This window comes from Mchenga conophoros, linkage group LG20 (assembly GCF_057382185.1).
Source record: "Mchenga conophoros isolate Kocher_MC1m ecotype Shallow Benthic linkage group LG20, M_conophoros_male_GT1.1, whole genome shotgun sequence".
NCBI classification, from domain to species: Eukaryota; Metazoa; Chordata; class Actinopteri; order Cichliformes; family Cichlidae; genus Mchenga; species Mchenga conophoros.
In genome coordinates this window covers 7027622-7048075 of record NC_140545.1, presented here as the reverse complement: position 1 = coordinate 7048075, position 20454 = coordinate 7027622, and the positions used below count along the sequence as shown (strand labels likewise).

At 37.4% G+C, this 20454-nt stretch overlaps 1 protein-coding gene across 2 annotated transcripts in view; it reads left to right on the top strand.

The window, feature by feature from the left end:
• gpr153 (G protein-coupled receptor 153) overlaps nucleotides 1–17292 on the top strand; it is a 41603-nt gene extending 24311 nt beyond the window's left edge. The window contains exons 3-7 of one of the 2 annotated variants that reach the window (XM_085259450.1): nucleotides 4281–4710; nucleotides 9559–9748; nucleotides 11596–11625; nucleotides 13771–13790; nucleotides 14294–17292. In XM_085259450.1, coding sequence (XP_085115576.1) covers nucleotides 4281–4710; nucleotides 9559–9748; nucleotides 11596–11625; nucleotides 13771–13790; nucleotides 14294–15136 — 1513 coding nt within the window. In that variant the 3' untranslated portion in view covers nucleotides 15137–17292. Of the gene's footprint in view, nucleotides 1–4280; nucleotides 4711–9558; nucleotides 9749–11595; nucleotides 11626–12073; nucleotides 12259–13770; nucleotides 13791–14293 lie in introns of both variants that reach the window. The other variant, XM_085259449.1, reaches the window with a different exon arrangement.
• The last annotated feature ends 3162 nt before the right edge of the window (nucleotides 17293–20454 follow it).

The window sequence follows — 20454 nt, the reverse complement described above, 5'->3', positions numbered from 1 at the left end:
TGCTTATATCTCCCTCGTCTGCTCCCTCACTCATCTGACTGTAGTCTCTCTGGTCTCCTGTCTGGGAACACTTTCCACTCAGCAGCTTGTCTTCTTCTGTTCAAGTCACCTTTAACAACAGTATAGTGGAGTGATAGCTCAGGTGATGCACCGTATAATTGCTGTTCATCTTTCATTTAATTCGCTCCACATTTGCCCTGCTGAGCTAGCATGGCTGCCTTTACTCTGACATTAACATACACTGAAGGCCTGAATTATGAATTCCAACCTTGTACTTAGGCAGCTGTGCTCATCACCCTGCGTTCACTATCTCTTAGGAGGGTTTTTTCCGCTCACAATGCTCTCAGTCTGGTAATAGATTTATGCAGCTTGGTGATGTAACTGTCCCCATGTACCCCAGGCACAATCAGGAAAGGCTAGCATTATTACTCATTGTGACAACAAGACCTACTTGTCTTTGAATGAAGCCATAGTGCAAAGATGGAGGCTACTGCAGTACTACTGCTACTGCAGGCTATTGTAGTACTCTTATTGCGTCAGTGTATGTAGGCTTATACTTTACTACTTTCAAATGTTTTCCATTTTATTTTGCCAATCTTTTTATGTAAAGCTATCCATTCTAGCCAGTGTGCCCCATTTCTCTGGAAATGGAGAAGGGAATTGGTGATATGCATTTTGGTTCTCATCGGGAGGTATATTTGGCTTCCTACGCTAAAAGAGCTGACGCTTAATGAATTAAAGCATCTTTTACCACACAAATGAACCAGTAGAACCATATTAACTGTACTTTGTTACACAATAGAGGCATAAAATAGTCTATACTTACATGTTCTAGGAACTGAAAAGGATATTTTTATGTATGACACACACACCTATATTTGTGTGTGTGTGTATATTTTTGCTTATGTCTGGAACAACTCAGTAATCCTTGAATACAGTAATCTATCCAAATGTTTTGGCAGCTTAGCGTACTCTTTCGTCATGTTTGGGAAATGAGAACGCCAGTCACTGCTTGATATATTTTTAGATGTATGTGTGTAGTTTCTGCAAACTTTGAAAAGTGCCACATCGCCAGAGGTCACAAACACATTCAGCAAATTGCTCGACTGTAACAATTACTTGGAGGTGAGAGGAAACAGAAATCTCTTTGTGTTGAAATGGACCTACATGATAAATAGACCGAGGGATATCAAAGGCAATCTTTTACCATCAACAAATAATCGATTTCCTTCCACATTCATCTTCAGTTTATCTAAGCTGTGCCTATGTGGGTTGATGTTTTTATCAGCTTATGTATCCCAGCTTCATATCTGCCATTTTACAGTATTTTTCCATGGTTGGGTCTGTTTTACTTGTAATACTGGTCAGATTTCCTCACCATGAAAAAAAAGTCAAACACAGACCTCGTTATCAGTGTTCTATTTGAATCATTTTGTTTGAATTGTTGAGGACAGATCGCAATTACTGTAGGTGCACTGTTTGCCAATATTGTATAGTGTGTGTCTCTGATGTGTAATGATTGTGAGAAGGAGACTGAAATCCTCCATGTACTTATAATATTGCAATATTGCTTCATAAGTTACTTTAGTACAGTCAGAGTAGACCACACTGTACTTGTTAGGCAAGGCAAGGCAAGTTTATTTGTATAGCACAATTCAACAACAAGGTGATTCACAGTGCTTTACAGAGACATTAGAAACAAAAACAAATAAAAAGCATGATTTAAAATTGATTAAAACAAGCAAACAAACAAACAAACTAAATAACAAACAAACAAACAAACAAAACAGTATGTAAAATCAAAACAGATAAAATCAGTAGTTAAAATGTAAGTTTTGAAGTTTAAGCTTAAAAGTGTGGATTTGGTGCTTTATTCAAATGCAGCTGAGAACAGGTGAGTCTTCAACCTGGATTTAAATAAACTGAGTGTTTCAGCTGATCTGAGGCTTTCTGGGAGTTTGTTCCAGATATAAGGAGCATAAAAGCTGAATGCAGCTTCTCCGTGTCTGGTTCTGACTCTGGGAACTGATAAAAGACCGGATCCAGATGACCTGAGGGATCTGGAAGGTTCATAATGGGTCAGGAGGTCACTGATGTATTTTGGTCCTAAACCATTCAGAGCTTTATAGACCAGCATCAGAACTTTAAAGTCTCTCCTCTGACGGACAGGCAGCCAGTGTAAAGACCTCAGAGCTGGACTGATGTGGTCCACTTTTTCGGTCTTAGTGAGGACTCGAGCAGCAGAGTTCTGAATGAGCTGTAGTTGTCTGACTGATTTTTTAGGTAGACCTGTAAAGATGCTGTTACAGTAATCAAGCCTACTAAAGATGAATGCGCCAAAGACTATTACCTCAGTTTTGTTTTTGTTTAGCTGGAGAAAATTGTGGCACAACCAGTCATTAATTTCCTCAATGCATTTACCAAGAGCCTGTACAGGGCCTTGGTCTCCTGGTGACATTGTGATATATATTTTTGTGTCATCTGCATAGCTGTGGTAGTTTATTTTGTTGTTCTTTATAATCTGTGCCAGTGGGAGCATGTAAATGTTAAACAGAGGGGGTCCCAAGATGGAACCTTGGGGAACTCCACATGTGATACTTGTCTGCTCAGATGTGAAGTTACCTATTGATACAAAGTATTTCCTGTTTTCTAAGTATGTTTTGAACCAGTTTAGTACAGTTCCTGAAAGACCTGCCCAGTTCTCCAGTCGTTTGAGTAATATGTTGTGGTCAACTGTATCAAATGCTGCACTGAGATCCAGTAAAACTAAGACTGACATTTTTCCACTGTCTGTATTCAGACATATGTCATTAAACACTTTGGTCAGAGCAGTTTCAGTGCTGTGGTTCTGTCTAAAACCTGACTTGAAGGCATCATAGCAGTTATTCTGTTTTAAGAAGTAATTGAGCTGTTGAGAAACTGCTTTTTCAATGATCTTACTTAAAAATGGGAGATTTGAGATCGGCCTGTAGTTGTTCATTTGTGTCTTGTCAAGATTGTCCTTTTTCAGTATAGGTTTTATTACAGCAGTTTTTAGTGGTTCCAGAAACACACCTGACATTAAAGAAAAGTTGACGATCTGTAACAGGTCTGACTCTAAAGTCTTTGAGACCTTTTTGAAAAAACGTGTTGGCAGGACATCTAAACAGCAAGAGGAGGAGTTCAGTTGACCTAAGATGTCCTCCAGGTCTTTGCTGTTAATAGGGTGAAACTGTTTTAAGGTGTTTAAACAGTTTTTTGGTGGACACAGTACATATCCTGGATCTGCTGTTGATGTACCAATTGCTTGTCTAATCTTTTTCTGTGAAGAAAGTCATTGCAGGCCATGGTTGAATGAAGTTCAGCTGTTGTTAACAAACCGAGCAAAGACACAAGTCAATATTAAAACCAGCCTACACATTTTTCTGTGAAACAAAGTGTAATGCGGAATGGGCTGCGTTGTTCTTCTTTTATAGCTGCACAGTCATTTTAGTTACAATTTTCATCAACTCTTCAGTGAATCAACACTCTGCTTTAGTTTGAAGTATGTGACGAGGGTGAACACAGTAGCATAGTGGTATCTGCACCAAGTAACGTAGATATGTAATTACAGAGCTACACAGACAGTTAAAATGCATGAATGAATGAATGAATGAATAAATAAAATTCTGTGCAGAAATCCGCACAACTGTATTTTAAAATTTGTTTTAAGTGAGAAGGATTGAGTGTCCTATTCTATAATTCCAGTAAAGAAAAGACATAATGTAAGTTAGAAAAATAGTTCAGTATGCTTTCTTAAACAGAAAACCAGCAAAGATTGGTAAGATAGACTTCTATTTAGATATATTTTGTCAGTGCAGGTTTGTAAAGATAGGATGGGTAATATCTTGGTAGCAATCAATGTGTCACGCTTTTGCTCTTTGGAACTGTAAATGCAGGACTATAGCATGCTGATAACTATAATGTTTATCCAGGTAAAGACTGCCTTTGAAATGCATTAGAGTGATTGAGGTTATTTTGTTCAGAATCTAATAAGGATCAAATGACTGTGATTAAAGACGATTTCCTTTTTCTTAAAAAAAGATAAAATGCAAATCCATTTTTTGTTACTTCTCTTTGTTAGAAACTCCTTTATAGTGTGTACTTGTATATATTTTTGGTTTTAGGGATCTGAGCATAGTGATTTTAAAGATCAGATAAGTTAGGATCCACAGATTTTACACTCTAATGAACGACACACAAATCAAAGCCAATGGGTATTTCACTTGATTTCCTGCAAAAATCTGTTGTTCTCTTTCCAGGCTAAGTAACACAAAGAAGCAGGCAGTACACACAGTGATGGGTATCTGGATGGTCTCCTTCATCCTGTCCACACTTCCAGCAGTGGGTTGGCATGACACGATCGACCGCTTCTACACCTCTGACTGCCGGTTCATTGTGACAGAGATTGGCCTGGGCTTCGGAGTCTGCTTTCTGCTCCTAATCGGTGGCAGTGTGACCATGGGTGTGATCTGCATCGGCATCGCTCTCTTTCAGACCTTCTCGATTCAGGCAGGTCACAACGCTGACAAGAACAAGTTTAATGTTCCCACCATAGTGGTGGAGGATGCTCAGGGAAAACGCAGGTCATCCATCGATGGATCAGAACCGCTTAAGACGTCGCTGCAAATCACCTACCTGATCAGTGGTATTGTCTTCATCTATGACTTCCTGACTGGCTTCCCCATACTGGTGAGTTCACTCTTCTTCTTGCTTGATTATAAAAGCATTGTAACAGGAAAATGTACGTGATAATATAATAATAATGTTCTGTTGATGCACTGTACAATCACAATTAAATCAAATCATAATCAAAGACAATTATAGCCAATTGGAGAGGACATTTTGCAGTGCACCTCTATTCATTAACTCACTGTTGATTCATATTGAATACAGGTTTATACACGTATACTAAGATTAAACTGCTTCTGTCATAATTATGAATTGTAATACTTTGAAGTATAAGAAAGTTCTAGCCTTTGACTCTCCCTGTTAATGTTTTTTGCACCGTTTCTTTGAGAAAAGTTTCCATGCTTGTTTTTGAAATGGTGTAGCCTCTAAGAAAACCACCTCTAAGAAAACAGCTACACACACTAAGACACTGATGCCACACTAATGGCATACTTTTTTTATTTAACTGTTCTTTTCCACTTGAAGGTGAAGATTTCATTAATAAAGTTATGTGAGATACATGTGACAATGAGGTTACCTGTAATCTGAAGTTAAACATAAAAATATTTCATTCATTCCAAGGCTGTAAGGAGGTCAGGTTAAATGTGGACAGATTTGTGTTTGATCTCTTTTACATATTATACAGTGTAAGCCCACCAATGGAGAGATAAAAAAACAAAACAATTAACAATAAAAGCGATGATAACAGTCACAAGAACAACATGTTGGCAAACTAAGGCTGAAAAACAGGTAAGCACTGAAATCATTATCATGCTGTTGTCTTTTGGGGAAACGGACTTCAAAAACAGAGCGACTTCCTTCTGCCAAGATGGCATGCCTTCACATCAGGGAGTGAAAGCGTGAGTTGTTTTTCTCTAAGTCGCCATTTGGTTTGTAAATTCCACCCTCAGGTTCTCGTGTATTTTTTTTTTTTAACAAGTTAGCTCGCTGGTTTTCTATATAAACTTAAGAGCCTGCAGAAAGCTCAAGGCTTATTGTTTGTGATGCAGCCAAACAACCAGATTGTCTTCTGTAAAGAGAGCCAACTTAATAGAGCATTTTCAGTAGGGCAAATGAACTTGGACAGTTTTTTATTTTGGAACAAGTATTTTTTGTTCATGTTTGGCCACCTGGGTTATAGTAGAAGTTGATATTAAATATTCTAAATGGTTTTAAACCATACATATAGTGGAGCCCACTGGTTCAGTGTGTGTGCATGTGTGCCTTTCCTGATGAAAGGCACACATGCACACATTTTACAGATGGCTGTAGACGACATTGTAACTCTCTCCTGACCTCCTTTGTGCATGTTGATGATGATTTGAACCAAAAACTTTCAAATTTGAAATCATCACACATCATTAGTTTGTAAGGCCCATTGCCTCTGATTCCATCTTTTCACCTTTTCTCCCTGTTTTCCCTTCTTTTAAAATGGCATCTTGACAATGAACTTTCGATTGAGTCTGTTTCTGATGAGGCTTCAGTGAACTGTAGATGGATGAGCTGAAGGGTTAGATATATGTCAATCTGCTGGATTTTCTTATTTCTTAAGGACTTAAGGACTCAGGATACTGTTCTTAAAATGATCAGGTACAAGGACTAGAATGAAAAAAACCGAGTGAAAAAGCAGCCAATTTCTGAAGAAAACACTTGAAAGACTTTCATAAAGCCTAAAGAACACTTTAAAAATTACAGAATATCATCATTGCAAAAGATGCTTTCAATAGTAATCTTTATTTTTTGGCTATTTTATGACAAGTCTCTTCAATATATTTTTGCTATTTTCAAATAAAATTCAGCTCTTAGCTTTTAATGTGCTCTTAAATTTGAGTTTAAAACAATAATTCTGCTTCCTATGTGTGTGGGCATAAACCTTAGGTTGGGTGGGGGTCTAATAAATATGTTATGTATTCAGAAAAAGATCCTCGGAAATTGTTTATGAATTTGTGAATTATGAAGTGTAATTAAATTTTCTTTGCCACTATTTTTGTGTAATGGCTCTGTAGTGTTTGGTGTATGTCATGGTTTTACCCATAAGGTTTCACAATATTACACTTCTGAATTAAGATGTTGCAGGGTATATAAAACACCTTTTGCTTTATTAGCTAGAAAATATTATTATTATTATTATTATTATTATTATTAAAAAAGACAACTGTACACACTTATAGCAATGTATTGTGTTACTACTTTACATGTGTGCAAAACAAAAGGTGGGGTGCTGAGGAAAGATCACATTTCAGATGTAGTAAACCAAACAACAGTAGGCCTGCTAGCCATCTTTATGGCTGGGTGTAATGAGCTATTTAAATGCATAGAAACCTCTAACAGATACAAATGAGTACGTATATTTATTGTGAACTGTATGGTCTTACAAAGTATGATACAGAGGAACAAATTATCAGAGCAGAATAGAATCACTACTGTTAAATATAAAAACTAATTTATGTGAACAGACTAAATACATGAATTTTCCAGGGGCAGATATACAGTATGTGAAAACACGTGCTTCATAACTTCCAGGGTTTTTATATCAAAGTGTAAAAAGTTCTGGGTAAAAACTGTAAGAAGCTATTCTTTAACTTAAGGAAGATGAAGTTCTATATTCTTAGCTTTAAATCTAAAATCCTCAAATATTCAAAAAACTACATCAGTACCCCTTGAAAAAGATTCATCCTACAGTTTAAAGTCACAACATGGGAAATGTTTATTAGTGCATCACTCGTGGGGTGGTAAAGTGGAGAAAAAACTGTTTAACTTCAGTGTGTTTTATTGTCTCAGTAGGCAAACAAAGGCAATATCAGGTTAAGGCTTTACAACTTTATCAAGTCTCTTAGCAACAGGGATAAATGGTTGGTATTTGAGCACAAGGCATGATCGAAGGAGGTTAAACCTGAGATAATTTTAAGTTTGCAATAACCACTGGGGTTTTCACATTCACTTGACAAGTGAAAGGCCGTGAGTTCAGTTCCAGCCGGAGATGTAAATCACCTTTCTGGTTGTGTCAGAAAGGGCGCCTGGCATAAAACTCTGCCAATTCAAACATGCGGAACTTCCTGTTGTGCCAACCCTTATGACAAGGGGAGCAGCTGAAAGAAGCTTTACTGTAATCACTGTTGTGGCCCGATGACTGAGATAATGACTTAAACTTTAACATTTAACATGCTAACTGAAGCCTGCAGACTCTGAGATGTAGCTCTGGGTCTTGAAGTTTTTCTGAACATTGCATTCTCTGACATTTGCTGGGACAAACAATCCTAGGAAGATTGTTGCATTGTGCTTAGAAACACCTGTATGCTCCGGTCCAGCAAACTGGAAACTTTTGCTTTTTATAGGGGTGGTCACACTTGCTGTTGATCAGTTAACTAGGTTTTATTAGCTGTACATGGCTGCACATCCCTATGGAAACATTAAAGGGAGTACTTCATTTTTCCCAGGACTTCATGGAGTCCGGTGATAATTGTTGATACTGGAGGTTATTCATGATGTAAACATACATTGGACTATTGCAACTGCAAAAGTGTTGCATTAAATCAGTTGATTCTTCTAGTTTCTTCAAGCTTCCTTTGTATATTGTAGTTAGCCACTTTGAAAATTTGTCACTGCAAAAGAAATACTTTGAAATATTGTCAAATGTACCTTTATTATTATTATTATTATTATTATTATTATTATTATTATTATTATTATTTATTGCTTTAATCACTTATTGAAGTAATGGTAGTGACAGACAAAGGCCATACTGTTTGCCTTGTAAATACTGGCTATGATAGCCATACATAGGCTGCTTATTGAACTGATGATGAAGGGTACATAATATGATTTTCTAACATATGGGAGTGGATCTGGAAGATAATGTTTAGTAGGAACTTGGCTGCAGGTTTTTTTCATCTGGCACTGGAAAATCTGGACTGAAATGCTTCTCACAGGAGGGTTTTTTCTTCCTTTTACTTTTGGACTGTTTGCATCTGTTTCAAATTATTTTAACTTAGATTATCTGATACCATAAATACACTAGCAGGAGTATATGTTCCCAAGGGGGGTGACCGTTTAAAGTCTGTAAACAGGTACATTTACTGGTTTACGCTGAGATTAAGAACAAACTGCCACCAATGTAAATGTCTAAGAGATGTATCTGTTCCCGCTCACTTTGCTTATTTAAACCAGGAAGTACTGTGTGGTGATCCTGTAAAAGATACCTGATGTTCTTTCTGTTGTGTTCATAAGATCTATTATCAGTAAACTCTTAAGCCTGGAAAGCAGTGCTGCCATAAACATTTGATGCTTAACTCAGTATGTTTACCTTGCTACAGTCTGAGTAAATATTAACTGGTTTACTGTTGACTGATTTATCCATCCAGTCCATATCTTGTGCATCGCTGAGTGGATTTAAACAAAACTGGGGAACCGGGATGGGCAAGGGACAAGACAGAGACGCAGGTTGTGTCAATGACCACACTTGTGGCTAGAAAGCTGATACTTCTCTGCTGGAAGTCTGATAAACCTCCTACCTTCGAAATGTGGTTGAGAGAATTTGGAAATGTACTCCATCTGGAGAAAATCAGGTTTACCTTGTCTAACCGAGAGAGTGTGTTTTATAAGATTTGGCAACCAGTCATTAGCCTGATGGATAAACTTAAGTGAAATATACTCTGTCTTAACATTTATGTATGCTGTATTACCACCTTGTTGACTTGCCGTCCAACTTCTATTGTGTTCTTTTGAAGGTGATTGTTGTATACTGCTCAATTATAAAATCAATAAAAAATATATTGAAAAAACAAAACTGGGGAAACTTTCTAAGTCTAAATCGTCACTCTTCATTATAACAGATTTTAAAAATATATATTTTTTATTGACCCTGGGCAGGTGGTGAGCTTTGCTAGCCTGAAGTTTGACCGCTCCTATAACTGGATGGTTTTGTGTGTGCTGTGGTGCTCCATTGCCCAGTCCATCCTGCTGCCAATGTTCCTCTGGGCATGCGACCGCTATCGGGCCGACATCCGCATGGTGTGGGAGAAATGTGTCGCCATCATGTCCAACGACGATGTGGATGAGGGTAAGCTACTGTTAAGCATCTCCCTCCTCTCCTGCCTCCTTTTTCCTTCCTCTTCACCCCATGATGTGAATATTGATTGGTATTTCTTAGGACATACATGTGGATTAGTTTGAGCATTAAGAGTAGATTTTAAATGCTCTGTGAAGGCATGCCCAAACTGAAAGGGTGGACTTTAAAGATAAAAATGGGATGTGATTATGATGTTTTAAATTGATAAACATTAACTTTAAACTACACTTGATCTGTTCACAAAATCTCCTTTGACAGTGAAAGGTAAAGCATCACTCTCAGAGTAGAGGTTCATTTGTATTGGCTTCTGGGCTGTCTCTTGACAGAGAGAGAAGCAATTTTGCAGCAAGGGAACAGAGTCAAAAACTATTTTCTCTATGGTGTAATGCTTGATAGTGATGTCATCTTCTGCTCCCTGAGATACAGTGTGGTGTAATCTCTGCCTTTTTACAGACTTTAATCTCTATGCATCCCTTTTGTAAAGTTACAACTCACAAATGTTGTAATCCAAAGGAAATCTTTTAATAAAATGATGTTATTCACTGATGCAGATAATACCTGTAACTACATCCTAAAATCATCAGGCCTGCGTGTAAGGCATTTAAAAGGAGAGATCTGTGATAATAATTTAATAAATTGTCTACTGTCTACTAGCTTTAGGCTACTGTTATTGTTGCTTTTAACAGTTTAGATGGACAATTTTAACATCTCATTCTAGAAAACAATTTGCAGATTAGTTAACATCTGCTTAGTCATCGTGGTTTGGGCTATTGGTACATGTTTCTTAGATTTAATTAGAATTGGCTTGGGGTGAATATTCTTAGTTTTTGTTTTTTATTGTAGTCAGAGGTCTGAAATCAGTGGTCAGTTGTTATCATGTGACCTATCAAGTGACCTTTGTTGTCAGGAGATGAAACTGGAGGGACAAGTGTCTGTGTAATTTAATTCTAAATATTCAGTATATCTTCTGTGTTTTGTACATGCTGTGTACTTTTCTAAAATGTTTGCTGTGTTCTTTAAAAAAAAAGAAAGAAATAGGGCTGGGCAAAGTACATATTTACCTTGCAGCACTTTTGTCTTTTTTCCGCTCTGGATTTAAACTGGGCAGTCTTCCTCCAGAATGCCCTGGTGAGAGGATGTTAAAATAAATGGTTTCCCATTTATGTCTTAGAGTCCAGAGTCAAACCGGAGCAATTGCCGTAAAGCTGAAAACCACTTTCATGTCATTATGATGGTCATATTTTCCTCAAGTCACAAAAGGATACAGCCAAGATCATAACTCAAAAGTACATAAAAATTGAAAAACAAAATCTGTTTACTGTATTTATTTTGTTTTCTTTCTTTCTTTTTTTAATTTAGTTTTATTTTTTATTTTTTATTTTGATTTTCACTTTGAGTCAGATTATAGCGATTTAACGGCAGAAATATTTATTAAACATCACTTACTAGACATTTTATAGGGAGATTTTCAAAGGGGGGTGAAAGCTAACCTGTTCACCAAGAAATCACAGACACTATCAGCAAAATCTGGTCTCTAAATTAGGTCACATGATAATCATGCGCTCATGAACTAGGTCCATGATATTTACAGTTATTGCAAACTGAACCACCTGTCTTTTTTTTTATTTTTTTTATTTTTTTGGACTATTGGCACTGTTTAAACTCAACCCAACCTGAATCCCTTCTCTCCTGTTTTTAACCCTCCAAACCTTTTGATCCTCTCTTATGACACCCTCCCTCAGAACTGCTCATTGTCCAGCAGGAGCCATAAGACAACATTAGATAGTTCCTTATTCTGTTTGATAATTAACACTACCAGTTCTGTGCTTTTTTTCCAGAGGGCTTGCCATGTATAACTCGTCACAGTTGTATGTATAAGGATTGTTTCCTGTTATTCCAAAGCTACTGACATGCATGCTAAGCTGCTTGTGCACATAGCTACTTTCATCTTTCATCCTTTTGGCAAGCATTTTCCTCAAGCATTTTACACCCATCCCAATTGATATATCTAATGAACACAAATGTAGAAATTGGGAAAATATTCTTGGGAGATTGGTATTTCGATACTAAGAACACGTGATATTGTTCCTGTTCAACTGTTTGGCATTACTTCAAAATTTTGAACCAAACACTGAAATGAAAGCCTTTTCTCTTGAATCTGAAGCTCATATTTCAGAGCAGACACGTAGGAAAGTCGACAAATCGGAGAACAGTTGAACTTGTCTCTCTTATCTATTCGTCTGTCTGTCTGTCTGTCTTGTGTATTGAGTCCGTTGCTCTCTAATGCTGACGCTCGTACTTTTCTGCACTTTGCAGAAAACAGCCAAGACGGAGGAATTCATGCCGACTTAATATATGACAGACCATATGACTATAGCTCGGCGCCTGAAATCGTGACGATAGACCGTAATGCCAAGTATGAGTTCTCAACCTTAGAAAGGGGGGTTCTGCAAGGGTATCCATTGAGGGAACAACAGGAAGATAAAATGCAGTATTTGCAGGTATATTTTTTATTGATTTTCTTCATTTCTTTTACTTGATCAGTTGAAATCCTTTTATTGTTAATGTGCATGGTGAAATGGCCTTGTGGGCCTGTACAGCATCTTGACTGAATTTACTGAAATTATTAGATTTTGTGACGCTATATCTCCCAGATTTTTGTCCTTTTCTCACATGAAATCAAAAACAAACTCGGGCTGACTATTGTTTGGTAAATATGACCATCAGAAGTCCCATCAGTTCATTATATGCGCTTTTTTTTTTTTTTTTTTTTTAAACAAGCAATGTGTCCTGCAAGCAGGTGACTACATTTTCACTTTGTAAGAGGGTAAGTGTTTAGTAACGGACTTACCTTCTACATTTCAGGAATCCTTCAAGGCTTCAGAAAGACACAATAAGCATTATCTCATGTTCTGCCCAAATGCATGGTCACCATTGGATCCAGCATCCATCCCAGTCAGACGCAGAACAATGAAATGATCATTTTCAGCTACATTAACAAAGCTTGATCTAACATGCAGCCTTCTAGGGCAAATCAACAACACCAAAAAGTCTGAGTCAATTTGAGATATTAAATCAATAATATTTAAAATTATTAATTAAAATAGAAAAGATTGTGACTCGCTAGACTTGGCCTGGAAGACTGTGGTTAGAAAACCTAACTTTAAAATCAGCCGGTGCAACCTACACTTTATTAAACTTTTCTAAGATTCAAGACACTGTGTCATCTTTGTATTACTTTGATGGGGGCTCCACAGCCTGTAGCCCAAACTGCTACATTTACATGCACTGAAAATAATCATTGAAGTTGGTACAACAACTGGACAGCTGTCCAGCACTATAATGGACCCTTCAAAGACCAACCACTCATGTGGAGTTCAATGTCTATTCTATTTGACTTTACAAAAAAGATTGAAACAGAGATGTATACAGTAGCCATCACATCATTAAACCAAACATTACTCCATCCATAGTTTTTGTGTCATATGTTTGTTTTCACCTGATAATAGATTCAGATTACCAAAGCACTTTATAGCTGTTTTATTCCTTGCTGTATCTCTGTGACTGTAAGAACTACATTTCATTTATAGGACGACTGGCTGAAGTGTGATTCCGTCACATTTTTTGCCATTTGCCCTGAAAGGCTTAAGGCCTAAATAAGTCATGAATCCACCAACCTCTTAAAGTCATTATCAAATAGCACCCCCATCTGAGAGTTGCTGTGATGCCTCTCAAGCGGTTTGATTGCAAAATAAAGCTCCTCCAGCTTTATTGGCTTGTCTCTCTTTCACTTTCTCCCTCTGTCTCTCTCTCTGTCTCTTTTTGTCCTGCATCTTAAGTCATTCTAATGCCTATGCTGCCCTCTGCTGTACAGCACTTCTGCCTGAATGCTACTGTATCGTCTGCTGTTTTAAATTTCTCTGCATTTACTAAAAGCCACCGCAGGGGGGCAGGCTGATTTCAGTCTTGAGGCTCTTGACGTCACCTTGACGAACCCTCTCTCTCTTGCATAGTTGTCAGAACTGAATGGAATGTGAGTATAACATGTAGGAAAATGTCAGCGTTTTCAGTTTTCTTCTCCAAATAATGGAGATGAGAGCTATAAGTTATAAGAGTTATGATCTTGTTGATGTGTGTCATGCATGGCTTATGGGACTGATTAAAATTAAGGTTAAACTTGTATGCGTAGGGTCTTCAATAAACAACTGATATATGCTACATGTAGGATTTTACACAAGCAAAACAACAGAATCAGATCTAGAAAAACAAACAAAAACGTTGGCTTTTGTTTTCTGGGTGCTGAATGCCTTCAGTGCAAATCAGCGCTTCTAAAACTGCACTGAACTATTACAATGACATTAACCACCAGATGATGTCGAATAATCCTACATGTACTATTCTGGGTCTTTGATAATGTAGTCGAGCTATACTAGTGCTCAACATGTATCTCATATAATGTGCAGCATTTATTAAAAATTAAAATTCATGTAAAAGTTTTGAAATAGCTAAAAGATTTGATCTGTGTTTTGCATCCAGGTGCCCCCTACAAGAAGATACTCCCACGACGAAACCGACATGTGGACCTGCGAGCGGATCCCCTCATACCTGCACAGATGGGGCTCCACCGAGGACATGATAGTGAGTGCCCATTACAGCTCCACCTTGCCGCGCCGCGAGAGGCGCAGGAGCAGCCTGGTCTCCTACCACGAGGAGAACCACCGACACCATCACCCTCACCGCAAGCGGCGACGCTCTGAGGATAGCATGCACTCTCTCAGGCATCTGCCCCGTGTGGTTTGTGGCGGGGAGCATTACGAGGATGAACTGCGGTGTTTCAGCCGCGACGAAGTGATAAACTTTATAGACGAGACGCCGCTGCCGAGCCCCAGAAAGAGCCCGAGACGTGCGTCCACCATCTCACTTATCCCTAATGTGTATGAACAGCACACAGTCCTTCCCCACTTTCCACTCACAGACTTTGAGCGTGAGCCTCAAGTGCTCAGGCGGTTGTCAGAACACAAAAGAAGCAGTAGTAGGGTCCACTCACCTGAGGGTTCACCCAAACCAGACAGACCTGCGGGAAAGAAGAGTCCTGGGGCTTGTGGTTCTGGGAAAGGCTGTCGAGAGCGCCAGCGAGATGGGAAACAGCAAGGGGAAATGGGCTCGTCTGGGTGCAGCCGACAGTCTCCAGGGCACTCTGGCTTTAGGCCCAGGACAGGAGGTGGTGCTGGGACTGGTGCTGGAGCTGAATGGGTACAACAGAAGCATCTGAGCAAGGCTGAGAGTAAAGGAAGCACAAACAGTTTTGCAAGCACACCCTCGGCATCATCCTCGGGATATATCACCTTTCGGTCTGATTCTGTAGGTTCTACCATGTAAAAGACTTTTTCCTTATTTATATCAACATCATTACTGAATCATAACGAAAACCACTGGAATATTGGTGGTAACGGAAAAGTGACTTACTGGAATATTCCGGCCTTTTTACTCATGCCACACTTCTGTTTAACTATATACCACCAATAAATATCTGTTATGCTAAATGGCCTTGGACAAAATGTTTGAATGGGCCTGTTGATTTATTATGTAGGCTAGTTAAAAAGTTTTCAACTTTTACATCACAGAGTATCCACTGAGGACATTTTTCCCATCACTGATGCAGAGAAATAGTTTTTAAACCATGTGAACATCCTCTAACTCAGATTTTGGTGTTTTTTGATCTTCAAAGAATTGGAAGAGGTTGGTTTTTTTTCATGGTGGTGTTTCTTTATTTTTGTCACTCAAAAACGTACATTTTTTTTTTCAATTTGCCCTGTAATGACTGTGTGTGTTTTGGTGGATGGATACAGATTCCCTGAGTACTGCCACTGTACCTTGAGCTTGACATTTTAAATATGTGCGTTTTTTATAATAATGTCCACCATTTTTTTTTATTTTTTTTTTTTTATCATCATTCACAACACAATAAAAAAACTATTTTTCAAGCACCCTTTGTTGTAAGTAAACTGCCAGGGTAACTCCAGTTTCTGAAATGCCTATACTTTTACAGTTACTCTGTGAGATATTGAGATATAGCCTGAACACCCCTAAATCCTTAATGAAAATGTGAAGTCATTTTTTTTTTAAAGAAGATTGACATGTCGTGTATATATAGAGGATATCTTAATTAATGGTTTTAGTGTTTTCTGTTTAATTAGACCTATGGTTAGAACATTTCCCCTCAAGTCTTAATATCCCAATGTTTTGTTTTGTTTTGTTTTTTAAATCAAATCATCAAACTAATATGCAAATGGAACTTCATCTTCATGACAGCGCAGTATGTCAACCGCTTAGAAATATCAGAAAGGATTTTTTTTTAAAGTAGCCAGCTAAGACAGAACCCTTAAAAGTTGCTAACTAGTCCAAAGGTTCAATAATCACAGCCTTCAGGATGTGATTGAGATGTAGCATAATTTAAATGGAGTTGTCGCATCTTAAACCTTCAAAAATGTTAGCACAAATGAGGAGCGTTTTAAATAAAAAAGCTTTTGATTGAACAATACTTCTAGTAATTTTCCACACACAGCAAAAACCCAACCTTATATTTCACTTGTCAACTCATAACACACAAAATATAAATAATGGATCTGAACTGTTTTGTGAGCATTCTTTAGTGTGATGTTACTTTTTTTTTTTTTAAACACCAGATTAATCAAAGTCAAACCAAAATCAAAGATAAAGCAAATTAAATATAAACATAGCCAAAGTATCAGTGAGTAATGCTGTTGAAGGATTAAAGCTTAAATGTATTTCTAGATTTGGGTAGAGACTGTGATTATCTAACACTGTAAGGTGCAAAAGTTCAATGACGCTTAAACAGTAAGCGTTTTTCTGAGGCATTGTCACATAGCACCCTCACTCAGAATAGGCAGTAAAATGAACTGATGGGTGTAGGTGATGTTAAATTAAAGAGTCACATCTAATTTATACCACAGTGATAATTTGTTTAAAAAATGACTGAAAATTCTTTGACTTAAAATAACAAAATAATAATAGCGGAACCAAATTCAGTTAACAATAACTTCTAATGTGAATGTAGCTGATTTGCACAAGTTAGGTGCAAGTTTTCAAAAATATTACAGCATGAGGACAAAGTGAAAACAACAGTATCCCCCTTGAAGCCTTATTAGTTGTGATTTTTTTTTCCATACTATTCAAGTGATAAAGTTATTGGTCATCTGCAGTCGTGTAAACTTTCTAATTTTCATATATTGGTGCACCTGCCTTTACTTGCAGGTATTAAAATGGAGAAGGAGAAGTTAGCTGAAATGTGTCTGTCTTTGGAAGCATATCACCATGTTCCCCTGTCAAACTTTGCTGTGTCATAGACTTTTTTGTTTTTTGGGATTTTGTTGTGTTTATTATATCATAATCTAATTTTGTAACATATTCAAAGATCTATGACTCAAATATGAATGATGTTATGTATGTTATGATTTTCTTGTTCAGATGATGACTTTGTTAAAAACATATGACTGATTAAATTCACAAGATGATGTTTCAGGTCCACTTTATTTGTTGCTTGTACAATATGTGCTTTTCATGGAACAGAGCAGAATTTCCCTGACAGGCAAAGAGATGACATCATTTTATGTGTCACCAAGGCCAGATGAAAGTGAACCTCATTAAGTCCTCGGTTAAAGACTAAGGTTTGACTAACAATGGTTAGTTCTACTTAGTTTAGTACAGCCACACATTTTCTGAGCTCACCTTTAATTTGCAAAGCATTTGGGATTCTAGCAGGATATAGATTTGGTCATTTGCCTTAGAATGCCCTCATTACTTATGGAGCGCAGATTAATTAAAATTGGAACAACTTTTTCATAAAATCTCTTGTTACTTTACTCATTTACTATTGTTTTAATGATTTGGCTTCTCACATGTTTTAATAAAGGAATTCGATGCCATACCTGCTGTGCCAAAAAGTGACTGGTGGCGTTTGATAAAAAAAATGTTTGTCTGTATTTGTTGCAAATGACTAATTGACTTATAATTAGTCAAAAATATATCTAATGAAAAATATGAAGTCATTCTGAATGAGGAAGAACATTTCTGTCAAACGGTAAAAGCTGCAATCTGTCTTTTTCAAGCAGCCTAACCAAGGGGGCAGTAGAAATTACAATAAACAAAACTATTTTGGCAAAGCAAAAAGCACTGGATTGGTTATGATGTAGAACACAGAGCTGGTGTAATAAAGCACGCTCTTAGGGATATTTGCAAAACAGATTATTCTTGATTTTATATAACCTATACAAACAAAGCATTGACTTTTTGACAGATGATCACTTTTGGGTATACAGGAATAATAATTGAGCTTAGTTCAGAGGGATAAAGAGATGATTTTTCGCCAATACCTGCAAAACCATTCCCTCTTTGTGGGTTATCTTGTTGCCACTGAAGTACACCTGTTGTCACTTTGATTTTCATCGGAAATATCCCTGAGGTTTAATTGACTGTTAATGTGATGATGAAGTTTAATTTTATGATCAGTGTTTGGTTACGTTGATTTCTTTCAGCTGTTGATCGACAGTGAGCACTATTCTAAAGTAAGGGAAAATTTGTGGAGAAATTGGCGTTGTCTGTAGCCAGAGGTTGTTTGTTTTTTAACAACAATGAGCATGTTCACGTCACCTTCTACGTGCCAAAAGGTAATTCACGCGGTTTAGAAACAGCTTGAAACCAATGACAATCTCTAGTGTGTGTGTGCATCTGACTGGCAGCAATCTGTAAACTACAGTTTTAATTGCGCTGATCATCAAAATAAATTAAAGCACTGCATGGCTGTGCTGAACCCGGGCGAGCCAGGTCTGCTTTTATTGGCAAGGAACAGAGACGTCTGAAGCGCACTTCATCCACGTCTGCTCTCTTAAGTGCGCTTCACTGGGCGCAGTTTAATGCTAATAAAGTATTCTCTCTTTCCCTTAGGTTTTCGGCTCTAATATAGTTAGCTATTATAGTGTACCAAACTAGGCCAGTGCAAGAAGAGTTCATAGAAATTCTTAGAAATAGTTTAAAGGTCATTCAGTGTGAAGGTCACGTGGCATTTTCTTTATTTTATTAAACAAACTTTTCTTGTGCCGTGGTCTGAGACCCTTGTACGGGTCTCATGGAAAGCGCAGCTTTGACTTTGCGGGGAGAGATTGCAGGGTTTTATTAGCAGACCAGTCAAAACAAAACAAACAAACAAACAAAAAAGATGGAATAACAAATAGTTTGGACAGAGACAGGATAATAACTGAGGTTTCTCAGGCCAAACCCCCCCCCCCCCCCCCCCCCCCCCAAAAAAAAAAAAAAACAACCCCAAAAAACAAAACAAAAAACAGGCTGCCCTTATCACATGGAAACTTCTTCTGTGAGACAGCAGTGTTTTCAGCATGGGTCGTCTGAAATAGCTGTGGGCGTTTCAGCAATTCTACTCGCTTTAAGGTGCTATCCTCTCCAGCGCTGCTAGAAAAGAAAGGGGAGACACTTTATGGCACCTCCGCTGAAGCAGCGGAAGAAAAGTGCACCTAAAAAGAGGTCTACAGCAGCCTTAAAGCCAGCACAGCCTATAGTGCAACAAGTTGATGTGGTTATGCAGTTATCCTCAAAACTACCTGACCTAGTCTACAAACACTTTTTTCACCACTGCTTAACAAAATGAAAAATCTCAGATGTATTTTTTTAAAAAAGTTGCTACTTTCCATTCTTCTGTGGATTACGCGCATGTAGAATAAAAAAGACGTCAGATTAATGAGGATTACAGTAAGTTTTACAAATATGGTCTGGAACTTCACTATATAAAGCCCAGGGAGGAGTTATATGAATCTATAATAATGGTATTATTATTATTATTATTATTATTATTATTATTATTATTATTATTATTATTATTTTCAAATAAAAGGAGACACTTTAACCTAAAAGTGGGAAATCCCAGTAAAGAAGGAGCTGGAAAAAAAAATAGAAAATCCAAAAGGTGAAAAAAGTTAATTGGATAAATTCAGATTGAAATATAACATGATAAAGCTCAGATCAGAATCAAATAAGCGTATCCAAATCTAGAGGACATCACTGAGCATGTAATTAGTTGCATATAGCAGAAAATTGCTTTGCTGTCCAACAAGTATCTGATTTTCCCGCTACTGTTTCGGTACTTACGCGTGAAACCAGAGAAGAATGGAAGAAATGACAGTCAAACCCCACCGAGTCCGTTTTCCTCAAAACTCCACAAAATTACGTCATAATTTCCCATGACACAAGTCAAATTAAGTTTAGAGAAATGCCACAAAGAAATAGAAATTATGAAGTGCTTCATTTTTAAAGTTTTAAGCACACATAGGTTCTCTGGCTTCCCACAATCACATTAAACGTTTTGAGGTTTACATTTTTTACAGTAATCTGTGTTGTTTTGGATCGTTTTGTTTCTCTCTCTCTCTTTTTTTTTTTTACACTAATCCGTGCTTACAGCAATATATGTGCCACTTTGAACACAACATGTTGTATTTGACATTCAGACTGAAAGGTTAATGTCATGTTACTAAACAACACAGAGGGACGTTTCCTTTGCCACGTTTATTATGGAAATAATACTGTATTAAAAATAAGTAACAACATGTCGAGGGAAACTATAGTGCAATCATAAACACAAACAGTTAAATCAAGCTTTATTTACAGGA